The sequence below is a fragment of the Fundulus heteroclitus genome, chromosome 2, assembly GCF_011125445.2.
Source record: "Fundulus heteroclitus isolate FHET01 chromosome 2, MU-UCD_Fhet_4.1, whole genome shotgun sequence".
In the NCBI taxonomy this organism is placed as follows: domain Eukaryota; kingdom Metazoa; phylum Chordata; class Actinopteri; order Cyprinodontiformes; family Fundulidae; genus Fundulus; species Fundulus heteroclitus.
This window is the reverse complement of record NC_046362.1, coordinates 1,693,327-1,716,794: the sequence shown is the minus strand read 5'-3', so window position 1 is coordinate 1,716,794 and position 23,468 is coordinate 1,693,327. Positions and strand designations below refer to the sequence as shown.

At 38.9% G+C, this 23,468-nt stretch overlaps 1 protein-coding gene across 1 annotated transcript; it reads left to right on the top strand.

Moving 5' to 3' along the window:
* The first annotated feature begins 1,795 nt into the window (after positions 1–1,795).
* slc13a1 (solute carrier family 13 member 1) lies at positions 1,796–21,457 on the top strand. Its single transcript, XM_012874954.3, has 16 exons — positions 1,796–1,873; positions 5,021–5,172; positions 6,409–6,537; positions 7,900–8,036; positions 9,613–9,779; positions 10,523–10,562; positions 10,724–10,805; positions 11,373–11,530; positions 11,729–11,848; positions 13,651–13,749; positions 13,904–14,005; positions 14,545–14,636; positions 16,298–16,392; positions 19,166–19,327; positions 20,440–20,577; positions 20,712–21,457. The coding sequence occupies exons 2-16, from the start codon at positions 5,068–5,070 to the stop codon at positions 20,853–20,855; spliced, it is 1,770 nt and encodes a 589-aa protein (XP_012730408.2). The 5' UTR covers positions 1,796–1,873; positions 5,021–5,067; the 3' UTR covers positions 20,856–21,457.
* The last annotated feature ends 2,011 nt before the right edge of the window (positions 21,458–23,468 follow it).

Here is a 23,468-nt window from a genome sequence, read left to right as displayed (position 1 = left end):
TGTCCAATGTTCTCAGGAGCTATTGCAGTCGCAGCTGAGCAGGGTGCTGCTGATACCTTAAAGACAGGTATGTCATATTGTCCCACAAGACCAACAACAGCAATGGCTTATGACAATAATTTTTTTTCTGCTCATCTTCCTAAGAAAGTCTCAGAAGTTATTTTCCAAATTGCTGGAAGAACATTGATGCAGCAATACAGATGATCACAACAGGAGCCTCATGATTCTCCAGTTCTAACTCACTATTTTACTGAATGTCTAGATGAGGGGTCACCAACATGAAGATTTAAAGATGACAATATATATAACATAACATGAAAATGTGTTCATTTTACATAAAGTCAAGGTGAACTCTGACTCTTCTAGTTCAAAGGTCAGTGGTGGTACAGCTACAATGAAGCAGCTCTCATTTTCAAAAAGGTTGGTGACCACTGGTCTAGATCATCCAAAGCTTTTGGCCACAAACCTGTTGGCGTACAATACAACTTGTCTTTTTTAGTAATATCTACTTTCTCTGATTTTTATCACTCACACCCTTCCATAGAGATCTTGGTCTGTTGTTTCTTTTATTCTGTTTTTAAATATTTCCTTAAAGGTGCATAGTGCAAGTTTCAAAGCTAAATATTATTTACGTTCTTTCCCATGCCTGCCCTTACAATTGCTTGCCACGTAAAATGAGTTATCCTTTATGAACCACAGTTTCCTCCATAGGCTGGATCAGTCATTTCATGAGAGAGTGATAAGGGCCGAATTCTCTGGCCGTGTCTGTTGGTGTGAGACGCTGTTTGCTCTCCTTCACCTGACTACTTTGTTGAATCTCCACCATAATCGATACATTGGAGAAAGAATACCAGCTAACTTCATTATTTATAACTTTCTTATCTCAGAAGACATTGCGCCTCTACACAAAAGACCTATGCAGTCACAGCCACACTTTTTTTCCTCTTCTCCCATGCGCGTGCACAACACTTGGCGTCATTTCAACTTGTCGCCAGAGAGGGCAGACATCAGCAACAATCCTGGAACTTACATTATGTTCCTTCAAGTTTGACTTTAGCCTTTAGGTTTTGGCTTAGTTAGATTCTCTGGTGTTCTCTTGGATTCCTCTGAGTTCATTTCCGTTTGGCATTTTCCCTCAGTTCATGTATTCAGGTCTTCAACCTGTAGTGCTGCATTCTCCTGATTAGCCTCACCTAGTTCTCCTGTCACTAATCAAAAGTCAACAACCAGTCTCCTTAACCTCCTTCATTGCTTCACTGTTATCCATCCTGTTGGTGGATTAGTTCAACCCTCTATGCATTTGGGTCCAACTCCACGAAAACCCCTGACAGGTTTTGTCAGAAAACACGGTTGTTAGTTTCCAGGTTGTCATTTCCAGGAATACATCCTCACGTTGCTTTTCGGTTTTGATGTATCTTCGATTTGTCTCTTGGGTTTGTAGCATCTTCTGTTTTAGTATGTTAAATACCTCTGCAGAGCCAGTCTTCCTCCAACTGCAATTCTTCCCATTCAATAACCCTTTCTGTAATTTGATAAGATGCCCATTCCATTGGTTCAAATCATACTATTGGCCATTACATCTTCTCATGTGTCACCTGGTTTTGGTGATCAGTGGTATTAGCCACGGGTCAAAGGTCACATATTAAATTTGGCAACTGTTTAACTACCTCTACATGACTTCAAGATAAGAAGTTAAAGATTATCTGGATGTCCTAGAACTCCAAGAATGAAGTAATTTTTCCTTTTCTGTGAAGACAAATCACTCCATTTTTTTTCTGTTTTCTTTCAGTTTATATTTTAAGCCGAGAACTAAAAGTATGATGCGGGGGCTTTCACACTCACACAGACTCCTGGGTGTCAACAAGGCAGTAAGGTAAGGCTCGTTATTCTTGTTATCAGGAGATTATGCCCACATTTGACTGACCTTCATTAACACAGACATCAGGACTTATGTCTCGCTCATGCATGAACATTATTCTATGATAAGCACGTGTTGCATAATTGATTGATTTATTTGTCAATGCACAAATGCTTTGTCATAGTTTGGATGTTCTGAAACTCCACTCATGGTTTTATTTGACCAATTGAAAAATGTCATGTTTTATGACTGGAATAGTGTGCAGTAGATGGAACAAGTTTACAGACCCAAACACATTTCAGTGGTAATGAACTTTTGATTAAATGGTAAAAAGAAAAAAAGTGTGATGGAGCCTAGATTTTTCTGTAGAACATGTAGCTTCAATGCCACCTCCAGTTAAATGAGTATATTTACTGTGTATATTTCAAGGTTGGATTTATAGTTCTGCTTTTGAGCTCTCCTGGCTATACATAGCCCTTTCTGTTTAATGAGATGCATTATCTTGTAGTTACATAATTTTAAAGTACCTTTGTTCTCTATCACAATTTATTACCTGTTTTTTCTGTTTATTATTTCCTATTAGGCACTCTCCTTTAGCTGCTGTAAGAGAGTGAATCTCTGTTACTCGGGAACAGAAAAGGTTCAATATTAATATAAATCCAGTGAGCCAGACTCTTTATTGTATTGTTTCTATTTTCTAACAGATAGAAATAAAGATGTAAATAAAGCTAAGGGCTGGCCAACCTTAGCCATTAAAATGACTTCCTCCCCACAAAGAGCCCCTTACTTTCTTTACACCACAAACTACTGAAGCCAAATTCTCTCTACAAATCTTGCTCAGTGATTGCTGGGCTTCTTTAAAGTCACTGAACAGTTGACAATAATATTGTCCACTGCTGTAACTGTTTTTTTTTCTTTTACAGTCATGTTTCCAAAATGTTTCTAAGACACAGGAGATGTGTAATAACTTTAGGTACCAACCTCACAGCTCAGTCATCAAAGGACATGCTGTTGTGTCTGGACCCAACCCTTCACGTTGAGCTTTAGTTCTTTCCATATGATGTTTAGCTCTTATTGAGAGCGATACATTCAGAGACTCCTTCATGCTCACAGCCACTCCTTACTGTGAGAAAGCAGTTGGTTGGACTGGTTTTATTTAGTTATATTTATGGTTTTATTCCTTATTGATATGAGGTCATGTATTGATTTAAATAAATTATAATGTATCATTTATACCACTACCACCACTACCTGTGAATGTGTGGATCCATAGATGACTGTATTCTAAATTTTGCCCCTTATTTAATTCTGTTCATCCAAAATTTATATTTGCTTGAATCAGTTTATGTGTAACCATTTAGGAAGTATGGAGTCTTTATTTTGGTCTGCATCATTTGCCTTATGTATAAATCTGATATTTGACAATTTATTTTCTTAAGGGCAGTCAAAAGACCTCTGAAATTCTGACTGACTGGCGTCCATGTTATTGTTTTTGGCTAATGCTGCCCTTGTTTTTTGAATACATTGTAATGTTTTAGTAAAGTTTAACATGAGGTAAAAGCTACATTTTGTCATGAGCCAGATGTCTTTGTCCCGTGTCATTTGTGCAGATCTATGTTGCATAGAGAGGATTTCACCAGGAAATATGGCAGCACTTTACCAGCCCACGTAGTTAGTCTGTTTGGAGGTTCTATGATGGAACCAGTTTAAATGTCAATGCACCTATACCTCTCTCTCACCTGTGGTAGAAGAGTCATTTGAAATCGATCTTAGTTTGCCATTAAGCGTCAGCAGCTGTGGGGGTTCTCGTGCATGGTTGGTATAATTTCCCACCCAGGCCACCATAGCCTGAGGAGCGCTACAAGAGCTCAGCAAGAAAAGCAACAGGTTCTTTGTGCTGGGAGCGGGTTTTCTATCAGAGGCATGTCAGCAAGTAAATAAAACTAAAAAGCTCAATTTTTTGCACAAATGTTAAAAGTTTAGATTTATCCATTTATTAATCCCAATGTTTAGTATATCCCAACAGTATACACCATTAGTTGAATTACTTCAATAAAAGATCAAGTGTCTCCAGATAGCAATGTCCATATGTTTTTTTTCCGATCAGGTTTTATGGTGGTTTACGAGAGCAAGACTGCTGTCTCAAGCAACGTGTTAATGATTACTAAAACAAGCTGAGAATAGCTGTTAAAAAGTACTGTAAAGATAAAAGTAGGGCACATATTAATTTGTGAAATGGAGGGCTACCGTTCATTTCATCTGCATCAAGTTCTCTGATGCACAGGGGACATTAGCTACAGCATGAGGACCGCACAAGGTGAGAATATCTGGGATCAGGATAACAGTAACTGTGAAATCTTCAATTATTCAATATATTTGTCCTAAAAATATTTTAATAAAAAAAATATGTAGTAGTAGCCAGTATTAGTTATGATTTAGCATTTTAAACCAGGATGTTATTCCTTTTACCAGAAGTGAGAGTAAATGATAAATGATGATTATTTAGTGGTTATTAAGTGATTATTATCTAAATGAAAGGTATTGATTATTAACTATAAGCAAGTATCTGATTAATAAACCTGATTAATAAACCTAATAAAGTATAATCTTTTTTTAAAAAAATACACGAACAATGAAAAATACTGCAAAGAGTTAAATGAGTGAAAATGAAAGTTGTAAATAATGTAGGAAATGAGTTTACTGTTGATTTTTAGTAAAGGTTCAGACTGCTACCTCGCAGCTTTTCTGTGACTTATAAAAAAGTAAAACCATCATAAAATTTGAGTTTGGTTGTAGGCAAACTACCCTGACAAATTCTATCTAATCATTTTAAAGGGGACCAACAGCATGTAACAGTATGCTAGGATGCCAGTTAGAGGAGATAAACCCATTCTTATTTTATTGTGCCTTTCCAACATGCAGTAAATATAACTCTGCATCCTTCCTCTAACTCTACACAGTGCCATAAATTAAATGCTTTGTCATTATGATATCTCACTTTATGTTGCTTTCGAGATAACAACCAATAACTGAGGTTTAAAAGTGTTGCTCAAGAATAATAATTCAGCAGATATGGCCACAGAACCTGGTCCCCTCAGCATTTGCAGGTCAGCCTGACTTTGTGTTTCAGCTTGTCCAATAATGTGATCATGCTTTGTGAAGTTTCACAGGGGAGCAGCATTACAAGTGGAAGCACAAAGACAAAGAGAATGCTGAGGAGCCTGAGCAGAGGGCTGTGGAATTACCGCACCGTTATCTTCATCATCCTCACACCACTGCTGCTGCTTCCTCTTCCACTGGTCGTCAGGACAAAGGTGAGTTTCAGGAGCCCATCGTCTGCTCTTCCACCGCTGGATCAGAACCTGACAGACTCCATTCAAATGAGGAGCTTTTCCAGTGGAATACAACAACAAAAAAATCTACAGCTGAGGCTCAAAGTATTCAAACCCATGGGAGATTCTGATTTAAAAGAGTTTTTATCTGATCAAGTATGTTTCTGAGAAGATATGAGACATGCATCTCTCAAAAGACAATAAAAGAATATAAAAGCAGTAAGTTCATACCCTTCTCAGTAATCAAGAGAGAAAATCTTTATTGGCATCACATCTGTAAAAGCCTTCTTCTAATTGCCGCTTGGCACCTTTTCATCTTTGGTGATGAGCTCTAAGCGTTAGGGGTAGGAAGACCTGCTTGCGCTCACCCAAATCTTTTAGCTCCCTGGAGTCTGTCAGAGGGAAGTCAGGACTCTGGCTGGGCAGATTATTACTGACTTCCAGTCAGAAGAAGCATGCAGGTTAAATTAAAGGATTGCTTTAAACATAAATCTGCCAAGGTTAATAGTTGGAATTGAAAGAACACGCATCTAATCTGATGAGCATGGAGAAATGCAGACTCGGGTCATTTATTTTATGACTTTAGATTTGACTTGAAAAAGTGTTCAGAGACTTGTGACTTGACTTGGACTTTAACACCAATGACTGGAGACTTGAATTGGACTTGAACCTGTTTGAAAAGACTTGATATTTACCCTAAATCTAAAGTTTAAGACGTCTATCATTTAAAAAGTGTGCACCATTAATTCATTTCACTCAGTCAGTATCTCTCTCTCTCTCTTTCCCCACTCTGGACGTACGTGTGTGAGCTGCAGCTCAGCCAATCAAATTAACCAGATTTTAAAAACAGGAAAATTACAAAAATGCTCCCAAGAGTACTTTTGTTTGGGTCTCAATATGAAGTTCTGCATTTTTCACTGAATATTCTGGAAAAATTTAGTTCAAAGGAGGACTATTCTCGAAGCTTAATTTTACAGTTTTGAAACGTCAGTTGCACTGGCTTCATCACATTTTGAAATAAATACTGATTTAAGAACACATGCTCTATTTTTTACATTTAACATGTATTTCAATATTGTTAAACACTTGAGACCTGGGACTTGACTTCAGAATTCAGAGGTTTTGCTTTAGTAATGCCTATGACTATACACAGGCTCTCCCTGTGGCAATAAAAGGGGTATTAAAAAACACAGTTTTGTTGGTCTTTTTGCCTTCTAGGAAGCAGAATGTGCTTTTGTGCTGCTTCTGATGGCGATGTACTGGGTGACGGAGGTGATTCCTTTGTCCATGACGGCCATGCTCCCTGCTGTCCTCTTCCCCGCATTTGGCATTATGAAGTCGTCTAACGTAAGTCAGTCTTAGAACAGTGAAGGTTTGAGTTGCAATCCCGTCTATTGAGCTGGTACAAAAACACACAACTGATCCCACACTATTATTATCTATTACCTCTTATTATGTCCCCCACAGTGTTGAGGCGTCATTTGAAGCCCTCTTCCATCCAACACTGATTCGTTTAATTTAGGATTGCAGATATTTGTTTCTGAGCTGCTCTTTCATGGTATCAGAATAGCATTTAAATCAAATTGAGGTTCGGTCTCTAACTCAGCCATTCCAACACCTCCCCTCAGTTCTTCTTAGGTCATTCAGTGGTAGAGTTACTGCTGCGTTTGGGATCTCGCTCCTGTTGATTTCTCAGTTATGCCCAAGCTTTAACTGTCAGCCAATTGGCCTCACTTTTGGCACCAAAACACCTTTTTATACACAGAACTTTATCCTTAACTCAGTAACTGTAATGTGAACATGTTCCGTTGCTGCACAACAAGCCCAGACCATCACCCTTTTACCACCAGTTGCACAAAGGGTTTTCTTCTAAAATATAGTTTTTTGGTTTTCACCAAATATGGTGCAGTGAATTTTGGAAAAATATCTTTATTCTGGTCTTAAATGTCCAATTTAAATGACATTAAATGTCCTAAATGTCCAAACAATATTGCTTTGGAACTGTTTTGGTTAATTTAAATGCAACTTTGTAAATGCGGGTCATGCTACGTTATTCTTTTTAAAGAGAAGAGGGTTTCCCCTGGCAACCATCCCAAGCAAACCAAGTCTCTAGTCTTTCTTTGTTGCTACAGAATCAGTTTGAATGTCCAATCTGGGAAGACTGGCAGCTCGTCCAAATATTTTCCGGTTGGGAATGAACTTTCTCTCATAGAATGATAGACGTAGTTCAGAAATGGCCTCATTGCCCTTTAAAGATTCCTGGGCAGCGACTGTTGCTTCTCTAAAGTCTTTCTTTCTTGGTATTGTTAAGAAATAAACACATACACATCTGCATGTACCAGACCAAAAAGAAAAATGACCAAACTGCTGCTATTATAGAAGTGATCAGTCTTTCAGCTGATCAGACGCTGATTGGAAAGTCACCCACCCAGCAGCTGGGTGGGTGACTTTCCACTTTGGCTGTTTGTCTTTAGCAAATAATAATTGAGTTGAATCTATCCTGTTTTTTTAAAAACTTGAGGTTGGATATAGAGCCTGACAAAGATTACATTCTGTGTATGATGCCTTAATACATGAAACCACTGAATTAAAAGCATTGTTGTTAATATCATGACTAGATGTGTGCATCAATTCTAAGTCTGATGTTATGATTTGTTTTTTGTTACATTTGTCACTGAGTATTATTAAAACTATCCACATTGCTTTAAGGTGGCAAAGGAGTACTTCAAAGACTTTCACTTCTTGTTAGTGGGGGTCATCTGCCTGGCTACATCCATTGAGAAGTGGGGCCTACATCGCAGAATAGCACTGAGGCTCGTCACTATGGTGGGAGTAAACCCTGCATGGTGAGTACCCCTTACTGTGCTGCTAGATTCTGGTAACTTTACTATTTAGGATTTTTCAGTCATTAGTAGAAAACCAAATCCAAATAAAGTTTTAATAAGCAAAGGTTAATCTGTGTCTTGCAACATTGAACTCCAGTCCATTCATAGGATTCATATTTCACTCAGATCTTAATCAACAATTCTTCTTAAAGATTTAAGAGGCTTTCAAAAAAAGGAGACTTTATTAATATATTTCATATATGAAATAGGAGTACAGTTAGTCGACTAAAATGCATTACATCTAATACTAAAATTAATTAAAGTGACTTAACTGCATCTACCTATAGATCACATACAGTAAAAGACTAACAAAAATGACATTGGAAAATGAAGGATTATTGACTGCAGACTGACATTGACTGGAAGTTGTCTTTTCACCTTAAGGAAAACTTCTTGGTATTTGTAGGGGACATTTTTTGACAGTGCTGACCATCTGATACCTTCATGTTCGGGTACTGATTTACCGCTTCCCTCTCTGTAATGTGTGCTTTCACACAGATCTCTCAATCCTCCAGTCTTTGTTTCTTGAAAATCTTTTTAAAAGGACACATATTTCACCATTTCTGAGCTAGCTGATCAGAAGCTACAGCAATAGTAAAGATTGGTTTGAGCTCGTACTCTGCAGCTGTTTCCATTTTCTTTCATTTTACCAACAAGTCTGAACTGACTCTCCAGCGAAGGCTTTGAAAGGACTTTGAATAGGAAAAACTCTGATTAATAAATTAGATTAATAAAATAGATTGATCAGACCATGACACAGTTGGTAGAGCCAGGCCAAACCAGATTCTTGTTTCCCGCCATACTGTATATGGTATTAATATAGAAAGATGTATGTGTTTTATTTATGCGGCTATTAATTAGCTCTTTTACCTAAAACAATGTGTAATGTGCTGAGGGATAAAAAGTACGTAACAACAGTCCTTGTACAGAGCATTCAAAATTTCTGTGATTGAACTGGGCTTTGATCCCTGCAGGAGCACGGTGAAAAACCTCTCTGGAAAAACAAACCTGCTAACTTTTTGTTAAAGTAAACTCAAAGTAAAGAGGAGAACATGGACATTTTGTTTTGATTTTTTAGCATGAAGAAACCTAGTGACAGGTTGCTTTCAGACAGTAGTTACAGTGTAGTTCCCATATATGATCTCCAGTGGTGGGGTCTGGTGAAGCCCAAAGGTCCATCCATGATTTATACCTGAGAGGTACGCACAATGTCCAAGCGCTAAGGCAGAAACATGAAATACAGAAAAACTGTAGTTCCTCAAATGGCCACAAGAGGTGCGTTCAAAGTCAAACCTCCCCCATTAATCATTATTTTAAAATGATAAACTACAACTTTATGACACAGAGATAAAAGTAGGTACATAACCATATATATTATTACGTAAACCTGATTAATACAATTTGTTTGTTAATTTATTGTTTCCAGTATTTTTAAAACACTATTTTTCCTGAGAAAGTAGTAAATGTGGTTATTGTATGAAAGACAACTGGCATTTATGTGCTTTATGCTTTTCTCATACCATCTTGTTTCCTCTAGGCTGATGTTGGGCTTCATGTCTGGCTGTGCCCTCCTTTCCATGTGGGTTCAAAATACCTCTGCAGTTGCCATGGTGATGCCCATTGTAGAAGCTGTGCTCCAGCAGATCCTGAAGGCCAAAGAGTCAGGATGTGTCGGCAAAGTCAACCCTAACCTGCAGCTGGATGGTAACAGTTTAGCCAAACAGACTAACACACCTTTGGTCTCGTGTGCCACATCCACATTTTATTCTAGAGATGGTGTTTCAAAGGTGATGTACTGTACAGTGTTGGTTTCACAGAACAGCTGAGTGACTCAGGTTCATTGTTTATTAATCTGGACAGCAATGCTTTTAAATGTGGTCTCACCGCATTTTGACCCACCATTCTCTCAAATAGGCCATCTAAGGTTTGGTGATTTACAATCTGTCTTAATATCCCCATAATTAACTGTGGATGTTAGAATAAGAACTCACAAAACTGCACACTGACAAAAGAGTGTACTGCACTGAATTATGAGACAACTGGAACACAGCTCTGATATTTTCTCCTTCTATCACTGTAACCTGTCACCTTGGAGACCAAGTAAAGAACTAGAGAAGCTTGCTGCAGAACGAAAAATCTGCCTTCTAACAGGTGATCAATATCACCTAAGAGTGTGTTTTAACCTCAAACATGACCAAAAATGAATAAAAAATACAGTCATAATGATCCTATTGCTTAGACAAAGAAGATATGTCATTCTCCACCATCCACCAGCACTCTGTATAAAATCAATAAAGTAAAATGTTACAAATCATAATATAAAGAAAGGATCTTTCAACAATATCGAGTCATAAATGCTGCAGTTCGTATCACAATGATGGCCTACCCTTTCTATTTTTCTCAGTTTTGGACATTTTTGAGGCAGTGAAATTATGTTCTTTTTGCAGAAACTGATAGCAGCACTGAAAGCATGAAGGAAGATGTAAGGTATGTGGAGCTTTGTGATTTCTGTAATGTTTCTTGCCTATCGCCTGAATCATCAGGGGCCCTGAAATTCCTCCCTGGCGGATTATGTCCTCCAGTAGTTTCTTGCCATTGCATTGGTGCATTTTCATTAAAATCTAATACAACACTGTTCTGTTCCTCAGCGAGGAGAAGAAAGCTGATGGTCCAACAGACGACTTCACATGTGTTGAGATTCAAACACAGCTCCAGCCTGATGTGGCTCAGGTAGAAACACTACAAACAGAAGTACTGCTTCTACAGCTTTTGATTCTGATTTGCAATTGTTGCCGTTTCAAATATTTAAAATGTTTATGAATGCATCTTCATGATGTTACAGCTGATGCAGTTGCAGGCTCACCACTCTGCTTCTTCCACGTCCTTCTCCTGTTTTTTTCTGATAGTGTTACTGTCTCCAAGCAGTAACACTACATCACAGCAGTTTTTACCACCATTTTTCAACAAACCTTTTAAAAACGCGTAACTCTGTGTCCGTCTGAATATCGGGTTCACCAACAGTAATCAACATTACAGAGTGCGCAAGGAGGGAATTGCTTTTTCATGTAGGAGAGGGTCAGTTTTAATGGCTTTTTCCATTAAATAATGAAATAATCAATTTTAAACTATTTCAGGTTATCTTTGTGTGATATTAAAATTGGTAAGATTGGAAATATTTAAGTGTGATAGAAATGTAAAAGAGGAAAATATCTGTAAAAGGATATAATTTTTCTAATAGAAATCTGGCTTCAGCTTCTTCTTTTCATGGGTAATTTCCTTCTCTGTGTTGTCTTGAAGACTGGAACATGTGATCCTGCTGCTGACAGCAGGAGTAAACAGGACCTAATGATGTGCAAAGCAATGTGCATCGGCATCGCCTACTCATCCAACATTGGTGGCATCAGCACGCTGCCAGGAACCTCTCCCAACCTCATCTTCTCTGAATATCTCAATCAGTGAGTGACTTTATTACATATATTATACATGATTTGGATATGTATAAGAAGAAAGAAATATAGCATGTAACAAGCTGCAGCATATGAGTGTTAGTGTTAGTTGGACATTTGGGCAAGCACCAACACTACAATGGTCTGATGTCTGTAAATACTGCTTACTTTCAAACCATCCACTTTGAAAACTGTCTTCCCCTTAAGGATTTACCCAGACTGCAACTGTATCAACTTTGGGAACTGGCTCCTGATGTGCCTTCCCATCAGTGTTATCATGCTCTTCCTCACATGGATATGGCTGTACTGGCTGTTCCTCGGCTCAGAGTGAGTGGCAACACACCACCATTATATTAACTCACATATAGTTTTAAATCATTTATTCCATGTTTGTCTACTTTGTATTACAATCCTGACTTCTTTCTATAGATTAATAAGTATCACTAAGTCTGCAAGTAATATTCCCATTAAATTTATTGACGTATGGTTTTACACACTGTGGCTAACCTCAAGCTGACTATTATGATATGTGTAATTATTAAATTGGCGACCTATTTGGTTGTCTAACACATTTTAAGACAAACATTCAGTAAAAAAACAAAAGCACAATTCAAGCTAGAGAAAAACACTAAAAGGGAAACGTGAGGAACGTTTGTCAGTTTGTGCTCATATTAAGTAATAATTTTAGCTAAAAAAGATAAAATAAAAACATTTTGAGTTGATTATTTCTGTGCTGTAACAATACTTATAGTCAATGCATTAGAAAAGCCTGTTAATTTCCCTTTAAATGACAAAACTTTTCATCTTTGAGTCAAGCAGCAGAGTACAGTATTTTGGTTGTGCCCATGGAAACTTTGGTGCAGCTCCCCGTGGGATGGGCTATGGAGGCATCCACCTCACTGGAAAAAAACAAGGTCATCACTGGAGGCAGTTTTAATGGAAAGAGATATCAGATGAGATTCTGCAAACTGTGGTGATCACTCCCACTCTGGGCCGAACTCTATCCTCCAAGGCGTCCACTCTCGACCCCGTGGAGCAGGGTTCATCAGAGACCGCCTCCAGACATTTGGGAATGGAGAGGATGGAATAATCTTCCCAGGAAACACTCAGATCAGCTTGGATGTACTCTTTGTGCCAGAGTGACCAACACAGTCTGACTTGTGATAAATACTGGTTGGAGAGTAGGGTGCCCATCCTGCAGCAATGTTTTACCAAGCTGGTGAGAAGGAGGTGCCAAGATGTTGAGCAGTTAGCTCATGCGCTAATGATGTGCATGCTTGTTGAAGAATGAAATTGTTAAATTCCCAATATGTCCCGCTTCCTCTAAATTTTAATTATCCAATTCAACAAACACCAAACACGAGTCAGTAGCGGAATGAACTGTTTGACGGTGGCGGAGAGAACACTGCAAGTTTCTCATGGCCACGGCTCACATGCTGACATTGCCCTTACAGATGTGGCAACATTTAAGTGTGATAAACAGGCTTTTTAATGGTATTGCATTATCTGCCAAGAGCCACTGTTTTTGTGTGCTAAGTGTATATCATTTATACGCAGGTCAAATGCGTATAAATGATATATGCAATTGTGTTCTGACTCATTCACTTCCAAACCATTTATGACAGAAAATAAAAATAAAATAAAAGGTCATGTGATCCATCATGGCAAATATTATTTCTTAGAATTGGCTGTCTTTAACAGCCAGTAATGACTAGTGACTGTCATATGTCAGCAGTACAAGGAAATCTGCACATATGAACAGTGACGCTTGGGAATTATTTCTATTTTCTCTTTCTTTTTTCTTTTTGCCGTGCTTTAAGAGTTTATACTAATGGTCACTCATTACCTAAACACAGAAAGCCAGTTAACTGGGAACATTTCCAGGGTAGCTGTGATAGCATACTGACTGGAAGGAATGTGCTAAACTTTAATTACCTTTAGTTTTATTCTAAGCCAGAGGAAAAATAAATCAATCTTGGACAAAGTTCTGAACTTTCTCTTCATCTGAGCAGACTGAGTGTACAAACTTAAACATTTTGCATGGAGAATGTATTTTAGAGACGGGGAGAAGCACCCTTATTTCATATACTTCCTGATTCCCAGCTGACACCTACACACTGTCTCCACAGCTTCAAATTCCTGTGGCAGTGTAAAGGAGAGCAGTCTGAGAAAGAGAAGGCGGCAAGGAAGGTTATAGAGGATGAATGCAAATCATTGGGAGCTATGAGGTGATTACTTGGCATTTCATTCATACTTAGATCCATTCAGTAAGTGGATCAAATTTACTTTGCATTTGTTCATGCATGCTACATAAACAATCCTTGCAGTTAGTTACATATTCATTTATCCATTGGTCATAATTCTGTCATTTTTTCTCTCCAGCGCCCAGGAGATCTTCACTGGCACGGTGTTCCTGCTGATGGTGTTGTTGTGGTTGACCAGATCTCCAGGTTTCATGCCGGGCTGGGCTTCTTTCTTTCCCCAGTGAGTCACACTTCTTTATCAAAGCTCTACCATAATATGTCAAGGTACATTTCTTTCCTAGGTGCTTCAATAGCAAGCTACCATACTTCTTTTTTTGAAGATGTGTCACCCCTCATCTATGGGGCATCTTCAGCTCTGACCATTGTTGGAAGTACCAGGGTAATAACTTGTAGTCAAAACAATCACACTACAAGGACTGTTAAAGTCACTAATTGGGCAATTAGACATGCGAGTCTCTGGCCCTACCCTCTATTGGTCGTATACCCAAACACTGAGCTAAATGGAAGGTGGGGTCAGTGACCCACGTTTCCTAATTTGCCTCATTAGTGACTTTAATTGCACTATCAAAGTGCTTGTTCTGATTACAACTTTTAATCCTGTTACTTCCTACAATGCTCAGAACTGAAGAAACCTTTTGGACAAGAGGTCAGACATCTTCAATAAACAAAAAAAAAGTCCAGTTGCCTTCTACTTAGACACGTAGAATTATTGTGTCCTGTATGACTGATTAACACTAGCTTTCTTCTTCACTTTGAAAGTCACTCAGGCTACATCACTGATGCTACTGTGGCCCTGTTGCTGGGCCTCGTCTTTTTTATCGTACCTGCCTATGGACCTGACAGGAAATATGGTAACAGCATTTAATGTTTAAAACAAATAGGTTGTTCAAATTTGACAGTCTTTATCTTATCTTTACTGAAAAAGATGACTTAATCCCACGCGGGGAGACGGTTCACTGAGGCAGCACGGCCTCAGTGAACCGTCTCCCCCCTGAAATGTTTGTAATGTTTATGTAATGGTGATGGTACTGAAACAGCAATTTCCCTCTGGGATTATTAAAGTATCTCTGATTCTGATTCTGATTCAAATTTGACAGTCTCTATCTTATCTTTCCTGAAAAAGATGACTTAATCCCACGCGGAAACCGTACCTAAAGGATCTAGAAAAGAAAAGTCACAGCTAATGTTGTTTAGTACAATGTTCTTTTATGAAACTCTACAATAAATAAAATGAAAAGTAACTAATATACAAAATACTTAACTTTTCAAACACTAGAAGATTGAGAGCAAAAAGAGTCATCAGACTGGTTGTGCTGAATTTAATGCAGTACTTTATGGAGTTACAAGTTTCCAGATCACATAATTCAGTGTTTAAATTGAACAAACATGGTACAGGGTTAGATTTTAACCAAGAAATATCTGTACCAACTTACACATGTCTGATTTGGCTATGTCTCCAATTTATATTTCTAAGTAGAAATTATATAGATCTACCTGCTATAAAACACTTTAATAAACTAGTCAAATTCTTGCCCAAAAATGTAAATGTATCTGCTCATTGAAATTAATTTATAGCTAAGCTTAAAGCTCACTTTGCTCTTTAATGACTGCAAGAGGCTTCAGCAACTATTTTAATGGTCAGTGGAAGAAACTTTGACCAAAGTTAGATCGGTATTTGTCAGAAGGGAATACTCACTGTTTGATCAGATATGTGACAGAGAATCGGTGGGGGGGGGGGGGGGGGTGGGGGGGGGTGGGGGGGGGGGTCTGCTTCTAGTGATGGCATTTGGTGATGCAGCTTTTTTTTCTGACTGGAACCATGTCCCAGGACACATGTTCATAAAGCACATGTGGATGGGAAAGGCAAACCTCCATGACCCCCTTGAAGATTCTACAAGGCTAAAGTTCTGGTCCACTGACCTTCCTCCATGCAACAAGAGGCATGTCAACCATGACAGCCCCACAATCACCAGAGCTAAATGAATTCACGCCTGGCATGATGGTGCAGGTTTTTTTTACTACCTCAGTCACCTCTGGAATGGTAATAGACTCTAGCTCCTCCACAGAGTACACGGAGCCAGGATTAAGGAAGTCCTCTATCCTGTAGCCGGGCAAGCAGTCCCGCCTTCGCCCAAAGCAAATACAGTTAGGGGTGGTCGCCACTTTCTTGCGCTAAGTTTGTAGGTAGTTTTCTAAAACTTTCTCAAACTCAACAGAAGGTCTTTTTTGCATAGCCTCTCCAAATGTCCTGTGTGGCAACATAATCACAGGAGTATTCCAAGCCTTCCACCATGTAAAGGTGATAATTATACATAGGGGGTATATTGGTTTATAATACAGGTTGTAATAATACAACATCTTAAATTGAATTCTGTGAAGAGTAATAATTAACAAAGACATATTTAATGGTAAAACCTATTTGTTGCTAATATATTTCTTATAATATAAGAAAAAACTGACTATGTTGTGCATATCAGATAAATAAAAATTCCCTTTCTTTCTGTTGATACAGAGGCCATGATCTCCTGGGAGGAATTTCAAGCCTCCATGCCATGGAAGGTTGCCCTGCTGGTTGGTGGGGGATTTGCACTCGCTGAAGGAGCAAAGGTTGTGTTTAACTTTTTCAGTAAAACAAATGCTCCTTATACAAACATGAACAGCCTTCTCCAGGTCACAAGAGTTTTTAAAAAAAACCTTAACCTTAGTAAAAAGGCACATATGATGAAGCTAGACCAAACTACAAAGGTTTGGTTGTCAAATATCCCAGTATGATATAGTCAAGTACAGTATAGCATACAGTATATCAAATATAATGCAGTTGCTGAAATTACGAGAACTCCAAAGTCAGTGGCAGCTTTGTCGCCAAATAAAACCAATTCTGATTTTTGTTCATTCAGAGAGAAAAAAAAGAGACAATGTCGATGGTTAGTGGATGGTGCCTTTAACGATAAATAAATCTGCAAATCCTCTGCAAAGAAAATAAATTTGACATTAAGCTGAGGTATGATAGATCCAAGTGACAATAAGGAAAAAAAAGCAGAGGGCCTGAAGTGAAACTGTGTGGCACTCCACACGAAAAGGGAGCATTAGAGGAGAAGAACCATTGGGCAGTACAGAACAAATGAGCCAGCCAGGTAAGAGGTGAAGCGCTTCAAAGCTGTGCCATGGATACCAACGCAGGCCTAGTCCACATGTAGCAGGGTTAAAAAAAAAAAAAGGAAAAATGAAAATCGTGAGTTTTTTTTCCAAAATGTTTTCATCCACACCAACCTGCAGAAATACGCCACTGAGTTGTTGTTGTTGTTGTTGTTTTTTAAATACACCAGACACATAGGGGGCAGTGTGCCACAAAACTAAAGCTTATGTCAGCCAATCAGAATTCTTCAAAACATCCACAACTTCCGGTTAGGAATGAATCATGTCGCCGGGAGGTTCGATCATAATAGACATCATATACGTAGACGCGTCACTGGGCGGGTTCTGCCTATGCTGCGATGCGTCAGAGCGTCCGGCATCATAAATGTGGCAAATCTGCAGTTACTCAGTCACTTAAACAGTATCAGAGGGACTTTAATCTCAGAATATACTTTGTATTCGTAATATTTTTATTTTTGTAATATTACAAGTTTATTTTCATATCGCTTTAGCTTCATTCTCCTACTATTCTATATATATATATATATATATATATATATATATATATATATATATATATATATATATATATATATATATATATATATATATATATATATATATATATATGTAAATATCACACAGCTATTTATTTGGCTTATTTATAATACTTGTCTAAATACAATAGTCTGTACTGTAAGCAAGCTAAAAACCTTTAAAAATAATGGTCTTGCACAGCTTTTTCCTAATGTTGCCACTCTGCAGCTTTAGTGTGTCCAGTTTTGCAACATGGTGCTGCCTTAGTTTATAGAAGGCAGATACAAGTAGTGAAATCAGCCCGAATACATTTCCATGCAGCACAGGAGTGAGGCATCTTCTCTGATCCACATTCACTACAACAGAACTTAACTTTTTTTCTGCCACATACAATATGGTGGTGACGTTAACGTGCGAACCTGCGCCCAACAACTCGTCTACGTATGTGATGTCGATGGGTTCAATCTTGTGGACAGATAAAGAAGTTCAGCTTCTTTTAAACACCATATTAGAATATAAAGTTTATTAAACTCAAGACAATGTCAATTAGGAATTGTTTTTAACTCCACCATATGGCCAAGTGTATAAACAGTGGTCGCACGTGTGATGCAGCGCAGCAATATTGGTTGCAGACTGTGATGCGCCGGACATTAATGTCCGTCTTTTCATGAACACACAAAGGCTCAAAACCGGAGCGTTTATAAATCTCCACTTTGGCCGGAGTTTTTAGGATCATTCGTTTTAAGAGATGTATAACGGCGTTTATGTGTGGCTGATGGCATAACCGAATAAAAATGTATTGTTTTCTCCAGATATCCTGCTACGTGTGGACTGGGCCATAGTCATGTAGGTGAGACAGGTGTGTCATTAAAGACCGCCAGTGCCGGCCCGAGCCTCTTGGGGGCCCTAAGCTGAATTTGACCTGGGGGCCCCCCTCCCACCACGCAGAATCACCTATGTTAGAAGATTATTGATACAAATGTCATGCTATAATAGCGAATATTATAAATAAATACAGTGAGGTTATGTATTAATACAAAATAAATAAATAAATGATACTTAAAATACTTCACTCTTTTATTAAAACTTCTGAATACAAACTGTTGCAAAACATATTAAATAAATTTATATCACTTGTTTAAGTTATTCAATTGTAAAAAAAAAAAAAAAAAAACTGCAACTGGGAGGCCCCCTGGCCAAGCAGCCGCTTAGTTCGCATTGCGGCAGTATTTCTTTCTAAAGATTGTTGAATTAGGTTGAAATGGACTAAAATCAAAGTAACAAGGTGTGTGTGTGTGTGTGTGTGTGTGTGTGTGTGTGTGTGTGTGTGTGTGTGTGTGTGTGTGTGTGTGTGTGTGTGTGTGTGTGTGTGTGTGTGTTTAACAAGGGGACACACCACTGCACGTTTAAAGGCAGAAGGCACAGTTCCCTAAACTAAGACATGAGTTAATAAAAGAGGAGATGAGGACCAACAGTACCCAAAACCTCTTGCAACAATTTCCCATATCAATTGTTGGAAGAGGGTAAAGAGGGCAGTTTGTAGGTTTCAACGCATGAAGCCCTCTTGGGGAACCCTGCTTGCTATTTGAAAACTTACTTGTGCAGGATATCACTGGCTTGATCAAGAAGCAGCTTAGAGAAGGGCTCATCTTTACAACGTTTATGAACGAAACCTTTTTGTAAAACCGGCTACTGTGTGTTTCTGCAGGAGTCAGGCCTGTCCCTGTGGGTGGCTGAACTGCTGAAACCTCTGGGTGACCTGCCAGTCTTGGCCACTGTTGCAGTTGCCTGCATCATTGTCACCACACTGACCGAAGTGGCCAGCAACGCTGCAACCATCACCATCTTCCTCCCCATTCTCTCTCCTCTGGTAAATTACAGATGCAGTAAAATCTGCTTCTTTTGAAGTACAGTATGTTTGTATGGGCAGTGCCTTTAAAGTTTAATCATAATTTGTAATTAGATTTTTTTTTCCATGGGTGTTTTATGCAGTTAGGTAAAAAAAAAATACATTTATCCATAAGAACAAGAGCGACACTGACATCCAAGCACAACTCATCCCTCAATTTGGACAGTTCAAATTATGTTTAATTGGAAAAAAAAAAACTACACTCATGTTAATATTAATATCATATGACTTTTTTCTAGGGGGACTGATAATAAAGCTAATAACTTCAAGGGCATAAAAGGAGAATTGGTGGACCGATGTATGCATTTTACGTCCAGTTCATACATATGTGTGTGCAGGATCATTGCCCTGCGAGAACACCTTACTGTGTCAAGTTCTCAACTACCCAAAGAAGAATTCGATGTCAATTCTTTTTCATTATACCACTGGCAGCAAAACAGCCCTGTAGAATGATACTACTGTAAGCCTAGTTGGCACGTGGCACATTGTTTTGGGGTTCAAAAGATTTACTAGACTCCTCACAACAACCGTCTTTTCACTGTGGCCAAATAATTTCATCTTTTGTTTCATCTGATCATTAAGCCTGTCTCCAGATGGAATTTGGCTTGTCCTTGCAGCTGTAAATTTCAGTCAAAGTTGAAGATGTTGACTAGTGTGGCTTGGTTGTTCCTGATCATTCTAACCAAATGTTAGATGGTGGAAACCTGGACACGACTGGATGCTCAACCAGGACAATGATCTTAAATGCACACCATAACTGGTTCTGAAAGGTATGAATTATAGAACTAGGTCTGCAGACCTGGCCTGTTACCATAAAGAATCAGGGCAACCCATCGACACAAGGATAAAATGATAATCTAGTAACTGAACACAATAAAACTTGAATGTGTTATGAGCTCTGAGAAGGACTGGGAACATCACAAGGGTTTAAGCTTAGCTGTCTCAACATTCCTTTTCTAATGATGTTTTGTGCCGATCTAATAAATCTAATCCAAATTGTCTGATGAATAACATACAAAAGATAACCATCCCAGTTCTCTCATAGCCTTGACTTCTGATTGGTCTTGTTTCAGGCTGAAGCCATCCATGTCAACCCGTTATATGTTCTCATCCCCACAACACTGTGCACATCCTTCTCCTTTCTGCTGCCAGTGTCCAATCCACCCAATGCTGTTGTTTTCTCATATGGACACATTACCATCATGGACATGGTGAGTCCTGCAGAAACAAGCATGGAAACAGCCTCTAATGTCTTTGCATTCTACACACCGTAAAGACTACGAAGCACAAAGATGACATTATTCTGTGGTGCAAGTTCCTTGCCTTACTCTGGTTTCTGTTGCAGGTGAAGGCAGGTATTGGTGTCAATGTGATTGGACTTCTAGCGGTTCTACTGGCTGTGGCAACATGGGGAATTCCTCTCTTTTCTCTTGACACATACCCTGACTGGGCACCAGTTCTCCCAGGCTTTAACTCCACATTGCCTTAACATCTCAACTGTCTCAGGGACATCGGTGTCCTCACGGAACGTATTTTTTACTTCTAAGTGTTATAGTTTGTACTATAACGCTTAGAAGCTACAAGCTAAATTCTGACGCATTCAGCTTGTAGCCAATGACACTGCCGTCACGTGGATGTATCATTTCTGGGGGTGGAAATTTAAGTCCCCACAGCGGCTACATGCAAAGCAAATCAGTTTTCTGCACCCCCAGTGCGTCTTTCTGCGTAAAAGACGTTTTTCTGTGTCAGAGGTTTATTCTTGCCCTACTGTATTTCAATCATGTTGACAGTGAATTTGTGGGGACAGGATTCCTCAGGAATTACCTTTCAATAGAGTCGTCCCTGATGTGTCTGTGTATCAGTAAACCGGGGTTACAGACTTCTGAAGTTGGCATGTCCAGGCGTTCTCTATTTTGGCAGTTTGGACACATTTGGATAAATCTGGAGAACATATCCACAAAAAAACAGGGCTGACTTCAGATTTGAACCTGACATAGAAAAGACTTGTCTCCTTTGGCTCGTTTATTTTTACAACTAGTACCTCCTTGCATCAGTCTGTAGCTGCATGACAGACATTTAAAAAAAAAAAAAGAGAACAAAACCTTTTTATATTGTGTGTGTTCCAACTTACTAAAAGTTGGTTATTAGTACAACAAACTGGACTGTTCTGTTATTTAAAGTGTTATCTTTTGCCAAGCTTTTGCATCTACACCAAAGGGTTCAAGAACAGCATGTCATTGAATTTGGGTATGCTTTTTAGGTGTTGGCATTTTGGAGGTGAGTGTTAAGATGAATGAAATGTCCAGCACAGTTGGTTTGTGCGGGTCTAGCTGCTTCAAGCTAAATGAAAGGGAAGCTCTGAAATGATCCTTTTATTATTCATACAGTGCCCTGAAAAACTGTTTTCTTGGCTTACAGATTTCTTCTGTTTTTGTTTTCTGTCACACTTAACTCTTTCAGATTATCAAAGGTAATTATAATACCAGACCAAGACAGCCTGAGCAAATACAAAAAGAAGAATTCAAATTATGTTTTTATTTATCATGGGAAAAACTGTCCAAACCAACCAGGCCCTGTGTTAAAAAACGTTCCCCTAAACAACTAGCTGTTCCATGTTTGGTTCCAATGGCCGTAATCAAAAGTTTAGCGTAGATCAAAAAGGCAGTTCCACACAGAACTGCCACTCTCACAGAACTGGTCAAGAGAATGCCCACTGTTAGGTCATGAGGTTCTTTACTTTCTCTGAACCAACTTTTGCTCTGAGTTCCATCAGCTCTCACTACCTCTTACTGGGAAAAGGAAAAGCACTTGTTAAAAAGTTGAAATAATCAGTAAAGCTGAAGTTGAGGGACCCACAGACTGAGGCTAGGAGATGGAGAGAGCAGACGGCTAAAACCATTAGACACACGATCGCTTTGTGAATCATCTAGATAAACAGACTTTTCACTGCTCCTTAGAAAGCACCAGAAAGTGTGTTGAAATGCTTCTGTTTTTTAACAGAAACCTGTCTGGTTGGATCATTTGAACCCACACGAATGACTATTTCATTATTAACATTTTGGACAGAGTGGAGCAGACCTGGAAGGTTTGGGAACCGGTGAGTTGGCAGATTATAACGTTTTGGGGTCCTTCTCTCTCCCTCCTGACTACGAGCCAGTGTAGGTGGAGTTGGCAGGGGAGAAGAAATGAATCAGCGCAACAGGTCTGGCACAACAGGTGAAAGAAGATGTGGTCTGAGAGAAAAGACAGTGATGGCATTGATGGCATTTTGTGGGGCTGCAGGCTTCAGCTGGGTGGCATCACAGCTCTGTGGTGGCCATACAGGAGGAACAGGTTGTAAATCAGTCGGCTGCACTCCCATTTCATTATCAAGCACGAAGATGTGGTTTGAAAGATTCAGGATAAGTGGAGGAGGGAGGGGGTTTAACAACGGGTTTTCTCATCTGATCAAGAGCCAGCACTTCTCTCCCAGATAAGAAGGCATTGGGAGTTGAAGCTGAAGTCAGTAGTTGTGATGAGGGTTCCCACAGAACTGCAGCGGAGCCATCTGTGTGGATGACTGTATCTCCTGTTGGATAAAAAAGGAACTGTGCAGTCAGTGGAAAGTGCATTTAAAACTAGCCTACATTGGGCCTGTTTTTCAGATTTCTTAAAATAATTACGTTTGCCTGAAAAACATGTACTTGTGAGAAAGGAGTAGAGACAGCCATTCTGAGCAGATTCAAGGTCAAGGTCTTCAAAAAATGTCAAAACAACCAAATGTCCTCTTAAATCCAACTATCGGAAAATATTTTTTAAAGGAATGAAGCATATCATTTAAGTATGAAAGGAATTAGCTGTAGATAGCTGAGCAGACAAGTCAGCTTCCTCTGTTATCCAAAATTGTGTTTTTCTTTGTCTAAGAATCTGATTGGGCTCTCTTCTTTTGCCTCTATTCTGAGTCAGCCTTAAGTGCTCTGTCAGAGGAGCTGCCCCATTTTCCACATGCAATTCAATAACTGTTGAGGAAAATAGGTCTTAGTATTTTTTATCCTATTTGTTAGGTTTTCAAGAAGAGAGAGTTCCAAAACACACTAGAAGAACTACATTGGCTGGAAGCAGA